Raw genomic sequence first — 11,334 nt, forward strand, 5'->3', positions numbered from 1 at the left:
ATCTTCCCAAAGTGGAAATTTGTAAACTCTGCCATTTACTGGTGACTATTTTAAACATGAAACACGTTGCTTGCCACTAAGGTATGTTATAGATTGCTTCCAACTCTTTCCCAACGAACCTACCTTCACGGTGATGCACTAATCAGTTTTCTGAATGATGTAGTTATAATGCAAACCATCTATTTTTAAAATACCATGCCTTGAAGTAAAACTGTATACATATTTTAGTTGACACGGTTAAAGTCAAAGTCTATATAATTATAGTCTCTCTGGTTAGACGACGCCATGCCTTCCTTACTGAAACCGGTTAATTTTGTTCTTAATGACATAGTAGTCTATGTCGGTCCACGTCTTGGACACTTATGTCGGATTACCTATGGATAAACTCAAATAGCGTTACAGATGCGACAGTCTTCTGCTGAAGATATTCACCATATGAGCCGTGTATTCTAGATATTCCATGGTTTGTATTGTAGATCAAGGCGCTTAGATTTGAACAAATTAATCGTTCTTGCGTTAACTGATATCCACTGCGATGGACTTCCGTGTAAGCAGACCTGAGCCGTCTGCAGCGTTGCGGACGTCCTGAGATTCGTGAACTAACCGTCCTAGGTCTTTTTACCAAGTGGGAACGTGATGTAGAGTGGACGTTGAACGTGTACGACTTGCTCGGCTCGCTTGCTCTGTGTATAGAACATTCCGTGGTGTAAGCTAGTCCAGGGATTCCATCAGCTGCTTCACTTCACCATTGTTTGACAGATCTCTCGTTGTAACCGGTGCAGAGACTCGGAAGGTTTGAGACGCTTTTTGAAAGGATTAAATAACTTTTTCTAGCAGATTTCGTTTGTGCTAATTTTAAATTTAGTCTTCCAAAGACCGACTTATCCAAGACCAGAGTTTGCGTAGTTAGTGAATTATTCTTTAGTTAGCTTATTACCAGAAGTATCTGTAACTCCTTGATTTGTAAGGCAAGCCTCGGAACTTCTCCGCGATACTCAGACTAACCCGAAGCGATCCAGTCTGTCCGTAAGCGGAAGGAAGATGAGTGCGCACGCACGCTCGTTCTGCACGTGCCTGCTTGCGCGATAGAGTCCTGTCTCCCGACAGAGCACCTGTCTGTCCATGGTCTGTGGAAGTAAAACTTTGATACATTAAATGTTACCCCGAAAAATATTGAACTGTGTTTATGTTATGCGCTGGAAACGAAATGGTTGAGGTCGCGCAGACTGACGAGGCGGCGATTATATCTAGCTCCCCCCCACACCCCCCCACCCCACCCCCGCACTACATGTCGGGGTATGTAAAACAGAAAACAAAGAAAACACTTTCTTAAACGTAATTTCTTTATTCACATATTCACAGTAACGCCAGATCGACTTGAATACCTGGCATATACCATTTATTGTTTCAACTAAAGATGGTTGAACGTACCAACGTACGTTAATGAAAACATTAAAAGGCCACATTTCAATATTACTGTATTGTTACAAGACTCTATAAACCTGTAAAATACCATCAACTCCACGCGATATGTTTGGCATGGTTTGCTCGCCTTCCAGTTTCCACACCCCTCGAGATTCAAGATCGTGAAGATTTGCACGAATAATGTCACTTTTAAAGTTGCGGTCGTAATTGTTCATCATGACATGCCCACCTGGGAACAATAAAGTAAGTTAAATGTAAGCATGGAAACAGGGCATTTTACGTCATGTAGTGATACAAGCATCTGCAAAATATATTAACTCGTAGCGTAGTTTGGGCTATGACAGCTTCGTACATGTAAACTTGCATTGTCACTTACAGAAACCTTCACAGTCTGATCTTCATACACAGGGGAGACCTACACAGTTAGATCTTCATACACAGAGGAGACCTACACAGTCAGATCTTCATAAAAACAGGAATTCTACACAGTCAGGGCTTTAAACACAAGAGAGACGTACACAGTCAGATCTTAATACACACGAGAGACCTACACAATCGGATGGTCATAACAGTCGAGACCTACACAGTCAGAATTTTATACACAGGGGAGGCTACACAGTCAGAATTTTATACACAGGGGAGGCTACACAATCAGAATTTTATACACAGGGAAGGCCTACACAGTCTGAATTTCGTGCACTGATGAGACTGACACAGTCATAGTCAGATATTCCAATAGAATGATCATATCTGCCATCTAGACATTTATCGTGTCTGTCACGAGATCCACTATTCCACCAGTCTTATCTACCTGTCTTTGTGACTCGAGCCAGCTCCTCAAGTGCTTTCACTGGGAGTTTCTTCATGATCTCGGAACTCAGACCCACCATCGTTACCACCGTGTAGCTGTCTGTGAACAACAAGATGGTAGAACATTGTGATACTTGAGATGAATGGAAGGTATTCGAGCTATAGAAACTGAATGTCGGGGAAATAGGAAATGTCATTTGTTAATTAGAGACTATGAGAACTAGGGAGCGACAAGGGAAGAAGGATACAATGTATATTAGATGTTAACTGCTCATGCATGTACCTTCTCTCCGGTCTGGACCCCGATCCACGCTTGGTAAAAAAAAACATAATGTGTTTCTTGAAAGAAACAAGCATGCTATATATGAACCCCAACGAAAACACTGTCTCACACTTCAGTTTTACAGTTGTAAATATAATTTACTAAATTGCAAGACTTTTTCTTGTTTATATGCGGGTATAACCTCTCATCTCACATTACGTTTGTACAAACCATGCACGATGTGATGACCACACATAGTGGTTATTCTCTGCTTTGCCCTTTTCCAGCTGGGATTGCTCAGAAGTTAAAATTGACATCTTTGGTTTTATTGCTAAAATCACTACTCCTATGGTACTTCTGACTTCTGACTGAGTGCGACGCAGAACTACACCCACTCACACTATTTCTTAATTTGTACTAATTATGCACAGTTTTATACTGCCATAATATGATACCACTGTACTGATTTGTGAACATTTACTTTAAGTTAAATTACAACACTGTTAAATACAGCATGTTTCTATGCCGCTTGTTGGGGGAGCTCTCCGAGCGGTAAGTGAAATAGGATATATTAGACATTAGAGAGGTTGGGGAGCTCTTGGAGTGGTAAGAGAAATGGGGAACTCTCGGAGCGATATGAGATATACTATATATTAGACATTTGAGAACTAAGGGTTAGAGATATACGATATATTATACTTTAGAGATCTAGGGGAACTCTCGTGGCGGTAAGAGATATACGATATATTATACTTTGGAGATCTAGGGGAACTCTCGTGGCGGTAAAAGATATACGATATATTATACTTTGGAGATCTAGGGGAACTCTCGTGGCGGTAAGAGATATACGACATATTACTCTTTAGAGATCTAGGGGAACTCTCGTGGCGGTAAGAGAAATAGGATACATTTAGATGCTAGAGTGCTGGGAGAACAATCAGGTCTGTAAGACATACGGGAGGTATGTGGTTATTTTTTTTCCCATACATTTGTAATAATGTTCTCGAAAGATATTATTGCATGTTATATAGTTCACCATAGTCCATCTGACTCACTATCGGCAATATCAAGGGTGTTTTCTCCAAGCATATCACAGATGTATCGCCCATACAAGTTGCTCTTCTTGGCCTCATCCAACATTTTCTGGGACGGTTCCAGACCATCAATGTCAACAAATCCATGTTTCCTCATCTGAAATATGGAGACAAAGAGCGACTAACTTGATATGTCATCACTCAGACACTCCGCTATCATATGGGAAGATCCTCAAGACAAAAGTGTTTGTACTGACGATGCCGCGTGTGCAACAATTTATTCAGCATCGAGTGATATCAGCATCGAGTGATATCTACATGCATGATATCTCCTCTCTCTATAGAGGTCGTGCTGTATGTATGAAGTCCATAAAAGAGATCATGCTTCACATGTAAGATCTCCTATGAAGACAAGGTCATTGTACGTGTTGCACGTCCTTGCAAGAGTTAGGTCATGGTGTATACACAACACTGCCTTCTTAGACGGTGGTCATTCCTTATTGTAAACTAAAAGTCACTGTGTTCTGTAATCTGATTGGTTGCAAAACATGATCAAATGGTATTAGATTCCCGGAAACTGCAAGACTATTCACTGTGTATTGACACGTAAACAATTGTTTTGTTGTGTCATCAACAGTGGTGGCGTCGTTCAAATCATATTGTGACGTAAAGTTAGAATGACGTCACAAATGAGCAACTCCAGATGCTACCATGGGAACCAGCTGAAACGGCCAGCTGATGACACTTTACTGCTGTACCCCTACTCGATGTAAACGAGTGCAGACAGTAAAACCCCTTTGGTTTACTTTTTTGTTTACAATGTCGATAAACATCATGTGTTGGCCAATTTCCGGGTGTTATTGAGTATATGAAGCAGCACGGGAATATTTCATTTGAAACCTCCGGCTGACGCCGTCGGTTCCAAATTTGCATTCCCGTGTTTCAAATACTCAATAAAACCCGCAAATTGGCCAACACTTGATGTTTATCTCCTAAGTAAGGATATTCCCTACCTTGGCAAGTTATTGTACATATATATATGTTATTACTCGCCCATGGAAGATACTGCAGTGTAATATGTTTACGGCAATATTACACTAATGTAATACTGCTAGAGGCATGACGTCGTAACGCTTCACACAATGCTAATACCGCTGTCACAATGGCACTACACCTTGCTTGAGTCGCGGAAAGCAGAGATCGACTCATCACACAGTACGCAGTGTATCCGCAGTTTCTGTCTATCAACAAGCGTGCGTTGTGAAGATGGGGTCATCTCAGTGTTCCCACTTCCAGAAGACGCTGTTGTCCGAATCGGTGTTGCTGTTATCAGAGTCTACCCTGAGGACGACTGGCTTGATGGTGGCTTGGTCCAGTCCACTTTGTTCCGAATAATGTCTTTCTATTTCATTCTCAACTTTCTCCACGTACTTTTGCAATGTTTCAGGCGTCTATCGACTGTTAAACAATCGTCTGTACATCTCGAAGTTTGAATGTTACATTTTGCCTGCCAACATCCGATTTCATGATACCCCCAAATGAGTTCTACTGGCTTTAAATTGCAATGATTGGGTGGCAATCGCAAAACGGAATGACTATGCTCTGTAAGGTACTCATCAACCTTAAAAACAGGTGTGGTTTTATTTGACTTTATGATGTCATACAGAGCAGATTTGGTTGGGTTTTTTTTGAGACGATATTGCTTTGTTTTGCAACCATTCTATCATGTCCCCCTTCTTACTGTTAGATGTTGGAGCCTTTGTATTAGGTACCTGAACGCCAAGATATGGAGCGTATTGCATGGCAATCAGACTTTTGGGGGGCAGTGCTGGTACCAATTGATTTTGTACCTATTCTAAGAAGACCATCCCGATCATTTCGGTATGATGGTCTCCGTTGTCTTTAGATTTTGCCTTGAAGACTAGGGAGCAGCCAGGTAGGAATCCCCGACTCTTGCAACCAGCATGGAGCACAATCAGTCGCAGTCCCTTGCCAAGTGGTAATTTTCTGGCACAGGACTCTGAAGAGGTGCTAGCGATGCATTGTGTCCCCGTGGTATCGGAAGCATTTACCCATGTTTCGTCCAAATATACAGGCTTGTAACCCTCTGTACGTTTCTTTCGAATTTGCGTAAGTACTGGTTTCTTAGTCGAACAATATCAGACCTCTCGCACAGTGCACGTCTTCCAAACAGCACGTGCAGTTCGTAAACGATACTTAGCCAAAGCATATTGAGGCCTACCCCTTTCACCTTCGTTGTTAAAAAAGTTAAATAGTTTGCAAATAATTGACTTAGCGTCGTGTGATAATCTCATTGTTTCAGGTACTGCAATCACGAATGTCTGGTTTGCCGAGCAACGTGTCAATTTCACACGTGCACCTTGCCCACCTGGCTGTTCTACCAGCAAGAGCCTCCTCTCTCGTACAAAATAGTGAAAGGTGACAAGAAAATGATGATCGTTTGTTAAACAACTTTTTTTTATTCGGGTGTCCCAAATTATGAGACACATCATCAGAGTTGGTCTGTCGATTTCATGTGGCTGTGCAAAATTTGGTTTTGTTGCAATTATTAGATTTTGTGTTAGTGAGAAATTCATTGGTCTCAAATGGAATCAAACGGATTGTAAGTAACAAACAAAATACTAAACTCGCATCCGAGAAATACCATATTTATTAAACTTTCGCTCGTTTGATACCAAATCATTGACTCCTTTAGCAAAAATGGTACTACACAGAAGGTCGATTAGTATCTTTTGTTTGTCACATTCCCTTCAGTTCAAGACATTACCTACCTCGATCGCAGCCATCCCTGTTCCAGCGGCCACATCCAGGATCTGGATATTATCTCGGTTGCTCGGATACAGGGCTGCCAAACTCTCACCCATCCATTTCGGGCATTTGTAACCGACACGGTTCTGCGCCTGGTACCATGACAGAACAAACGTACGAATTACATGACATTAACCTAAAGCACAACAGACAATGGTTAACAGAGGGCCAAAACAGATGACCTTGAAACTGAATGTTTCATTCTTATGAAGAAAGATATACCTGATCTAAAGAGAGCCCTTCCGGGTTGTTAAACCACAAGTCCGATGTAGTAAAACATTACACAAATTTTTGTACTTCCGGTTTAATGTTACAGTTTCCGGTTTGCGAAACATACATGCAACTGCAATGACGTCTGATTATTTCAGCTGATCCTTGGAGGTACAATGTCCCAACATTTCCCGAAAAGAAATATACCTAACGTAGATACAAAATTACAACAATGGCGGTGAAATGCTGACACCCCGCAAACATGTTGCTCTCTAACAAACGAGAGCTTAATGTCTGACTTCAGAATGGCTTCATTGTCGCGTTTTGATTCTAGTCCGGATAAATCAGGTGTACCTCGTTGTATTGTTCACTTATTTCGTCGAATCGTTTGACAATGGTTTCATTGTCTAGGCCCTTCTCTATCATGTAGTTCACGACCCTCTGGCCTTCCTGCACCTCCTCAGCTGTATACCGCGGCTCCGACATCTTCAGAGACTAACAAAAAAACCAAAAAACAGATACATTTGGATTGCTTTCAAGAGTAGCAGTCGTGAACGTTTTCGTGAGTTAGTAAATGGTGTTACAGGCCGCATCACCAATATTGCAGCTCCAGGGGACGCGACTGTATTCGCATCTACAACGAAACGTCGCATCGATCCCTTGCCAAAAAAGGTGGTTATATGTAAAACTTGTTCGTATCTATGTACCCATGTTTTTTTTAAACATGTATTATCATTTCTTGTGTTTTTCTTCGTGACTGGTATATTTTCTTCCTATCCTCTACTATTTCCCTGTATCGACCTCATTTAGGTAGAAGTATCCATTAACAACTTTTGCCTGACATAGTCAGAAATTATGGTGTGGTAGCCTGTGAATTAAGCGCTCGCACGTCATCTGAAGATTCGGGTTCGATTCCATAGATGAGTGCAGTGTGTGAAGCCATTTAGGGTGTCCCCAACCGGGAATATTGCTAAAAGCGGCGTAAAACCATACTCACCCACACACTTGATCATGCGTAGTAATGGGGTTTTAGTGACCAGCCGGTGTTTCCAGGAACATAAGAGTGTTTCCAGGATGCAGAACACCTGGTGTCACGCATGAATACTACAAAGGAACATCTAGGTACTAGGCACTTACATTTCACGCTACATAATTAGCTCCTGCAAACATCATAGTTTGCTCCTTTCGATATGGCTGAAATATTGCGGATGTGACTCACTTTTAACTCACTCTCATCATTGTTTGTTTATCCACATCACATTCTTTCGGGGATCTTATCATTTAGATATTCCTTTCATAACATCTCACTTCGTCCTAAAGGTCATCGTTGTTGTTGCTTGTACAACATTTTGAAATCTCCACGTACAGGTTTTAACACAATCTCGAGCTCGTTTATGTCAGTATAACCTCAAACTCTTGTTTAACCCTTGGCTGTGCCCAGGTATTGGGCGACCCAAATTTTAAGCTGTATTACTGAAATATGACCTGAAAGAAAAACTGGGTTCAGGCTGTTATTATGCGTTGTTCAATGCATCGTAAAATACTAGACAGGATTGTGTTACGATTATGCAACTGCAGGTAACAGTCTTTATGTGCTACAGTCGTAATGTGAACATGCATTTATATTTGCGTCAAGCCTCTTCCTATCCTTATGAGATGTGTTTACATAGCATCGTTGTAGACGAGATGACAGGAATACATGTTAAAGATCCTTCTAGTTGAGATGAAAGCTGTGGCTTATTTTATGTCTTGATCATGTTACTATAGACTATGTGGAACGCGCCACAGCAAGTGACGAAACATACTGTATTGATACCAGAGACCATAAAATGTCTCTGATGTGGTCTCTCTTGATACTAAATGTTAGCTGCACGGAATTTTCCACTATCCCTTTGAGTCAAATGTCAGCCTGACCTTACAGGGCTGTTTGTGACCGTAGCATGGAAATATTTTGTGTCATTAAGTTAGGCTTACCTGAGTCGACAGTTTGTGGATGGAACTGATTAGTGATATGTCGTGATGCAAATCTTAACGCACATTATTGTATTGGGGTTGGCACAGGTAAACGTTTGAACAATAAAAGACTTCAGTTCTCTTAGTTCTTAGTCGTGGAACACCGACAAGGTCCCCATTCCGGGAGGTATAAACCTGTGTTGAGGTATTTTGTCAAGTCATGTCTTTCTCGAACCTGTTTTCTGCTGAACACAACGAACTTACCTTTGTCCTCCTCAAGCGGTCTTCACAATGGTTATCAAACGGTGTCAGGTAAAAATAATCCCTTGCAGTTGTACCGGTGTCAAACCGCGTTTAAGGAAGACTGTTCGTGCTTTTGTTGGACTGTTTTGTCTCAGTAAATAACTCAGACGGGAGAGTATATCCTATCTGAACAGAAGAGTCACTGACTGAGTACATTTCGCGTTGGTTTATTTGGTTTATGGCGATAACAAGTGTACCTTTGCATAGGATCGTTTACAGGTACATATACCCCTATCTCAACCTGGTTTCTGGGTGATTAGGTCAAACTGACCAACGCACGACACAATTCAGTTCATACATAGTGTGAGCATGTAATGTATAAACACAGTGATATTTAGGCACACGTATCAGGAGTATTTACATATGTTTAGAAGTGCTGTGGAGTCAAGCATATACAGCTGGTCCCATGCAAGTACTGTTTGTCATAACAACCGTCATGCTGGCATCAGGGTTATCAAGTGAGATCTATTAAGTTGAGTGTGCGAACGACATAGCTTGCTGTGTGTCCTTTCCAGCACAAATATGTATGACCCAACTAGTAACAGCTCAAATCAGATTCCTCGCGGTTCGCGGGGTGCTTGTCTGATGAAGATGCTAATTAAACTGTTGAAAATGTGAATAATACCGTCAGTATCCTATGGATACTGAAACAAATGTGACTAGGTTCTTTATCTGGCGCGTCTCTCCCAGGTAGCAGCCGAGCAGAAATAGTCAACTTTCAAATACGTCTTGAGGCTTTCTCTTCCGATATACTGAGAAACATCTAACGTAACAAATGTTGTGTAAGTAGCCGTGAGTTTCAGGGCGGCCAGTGAACTCCGACCTATCTAAAATATAGTTGTGTCCCGCTATCCGTTCTCCCCGACTCTAGACTTTGTACCCTGAGCTTGTCTTTCTTGCATTCATCAAATTCCAGATCGTGACTGTGTCAGTGCACAGTCTTTAGATGTCAAAATCCGTAAGCTTTTATTAATGCATGGTCAACCATTTGCCCGTCTACCAGTGACAGCTGACAACGCTCGTGTCTCGTTTCCCATTCTACTAAGACCTACTAATCTCGTTCTAAACAAGTCCTTTATATCTGTGAATAATGGCCCAAGTTGTACCTCCTCTCCGACGTTTACTCTCCCGTCATCCGGGCGTGGAAACCTTTTCACCCTTGACTTCTTATGCCCGGGCCACGTTTCACAAAGCTGTCTTAAGATCTCGTAACTTTTCTCGTAGCATCCGCATCTCGTATGCTACAGTATAGGAGGCACAATGGCTACGAGAAAACTCACGAGATCTTAGGCTTACGAGAGTTTTGTGAAACGGACCCCTGGTTCACATGTTTAGTCTCCACTGCCCGTTGCTCCATTTCCAGGTTTTCTCCGTACCCTCTACGAGCTTTGCAAACAGCGAAGTTTGTCACCTTTGCAAAAGATACAAACCGTAAGCTCCCGTCCCATAGGTGGCATTGCACGGGCACTGCACGGAGTCCGCACGGTGATCGTGTTGTAAACGCACAATTTTTTAAACTGAAGGATCGTAGGATCGACGGATATCCGCACGATCACTATGCGGCCTCCGTAAGGTCTTCGCACAATATCTATGCGATTCCTGTGCAACCTCCACGCAGAAGACGTTATAAAACTAGTTTTGATTGCTTTCACTTGTGTCAGGCACTATTCTGGCTGTACCGCTCGAAGCGTCACCTATCTTATATGCTAAGTGTCATGGCAGAGAATAACAGCTGTAGAGTCTAACTGACAAACAGATATGGTCAATACTTCAATCGTTACTAATTTGGCATATGGTGATATCACGTTTACACATAAGAACACGGCCCACCAACACGACACAACACCTAATTGGCAAACAGTAAAACGGTGATCTCCCAAAATGACGGAGAGTGTCTTCATCAGTGATGAATGAGGTGACATGAGGTCGACCAGGAATGGGAGTAGTTTTCACAGATTTCCGAACACATTTAAAGGGTTATACCCGTGTTTAACGACGTCATACGATGGCGCATCTTCACATAAGTTCACACAATCAAAGGTCTCAAGCACAGCTCGGTACTCAACTGGCTCTAATGTCACACCTTACCTCAATATTGCGCTTGTCAAAGAAACAGCTTTCATAGTTCAATGCTGAAAATTACCCCATGATCCCTAGACATGTGTCATCACTCATCAGTGTCGGCTACATGTGAAAACAGGTAGTGTGGGAAATCTTTAAGGAACGCCCCTCGTATACAGATGAACATATATACATGTGTCATAGTTTGTTGTTGAGGGCGTACACGGAAACAAGTTGAACTTTTGTTTAAAATCATTACACTATCAGCGAACTGATCTGCTAATGTAAAAAATGCTCTCGAGAGCACATTGTTCTGACGACGGGAAGTTTGTGTTTTCGTTCGATACCTGGGACCAGTGACTGCGACACAGTATGACAAATCGGTCTCACAGATACAAGCCCTTTCCAAACGAGGGGTGTCCCCACTACGCATGTAAGACAGCAACA

At 42.0% G+C, this 11,334-nt stretch overlaps 1 protein-coding gene across 7 annotated transcripts; it reads right to left on the reverse strand.

Moving 5' to 3' along the window:
• Nucleotides 1-1,324: 1,324 nt before the first annotated feature.
• On the reverse strand, nucleotides 1,325-10,992 carry LOC137279277 (methyltransferase-like protein 27). Of its 7 annotated transcripts, none has more exons than XM_067811786.1 (6): nucleotides 8,788-8,994; nucleotides 6,925-7,065; nucleotides 6,324-6,452; nucleotides 3,553-3,688; nucleotides 2,237-2,335; nucleotides 1,325-1,654 (listed from the first exon to the last, which is right to left on the reverse strand). In XM_067811786.1, the coding sequence occupies exons 2-6, from the start codon at nucleotides 7,054-7,056 to the stop codon at nucleotides 1,485-1,487; spliced, it is 666 nt and encodes a 221-aa protein (XP_067667887.1). In that variant the 5' UTR covers nucleotides 7,057-7,065; nucleotides 8,788-8,994; the 3' UTR covers nucleotides 1,325-1,484. The 7 variants fall into 7 exon arrangements, with proteins under 7 accessions (XP_067667887.1, XP_067667890.1, XP_067667891.1 ...); XM_067811789.1 differs by lacking the exon at nucleotides 8,788-8,994 and adding an exon at nucleotides 10,915-10,992 and having other exon boundaries at nucleotides 1,326-1,654; XM_067811790.1 differs by lacking the exon at nucleotides 8,788-8,994 and adding an exon at nucleotides 9,933-9,957 and having other exon boundaries at nucleotides 1,326-1,654.
• Nucleotides 10,993-11,334: the final 342 nt, after the last annotated feature.

The sequence above is a fragment of the Haliotis asinina genome, chromosome 3, assembly GCF_037392515.1.
Source record: "Haliotis asinina isolate JCU_RB_2024 chromosome 3, JCU_Hal_asi_v2, whole genome shotgun sequence".
Taxonomy (NCBI): domain Eukaryota; kingdom Metazoa; phylum Mollusca; class Gastropoda; order Lepetellida; family Haliotidae; genus Haliotis; species Haliotis asinina.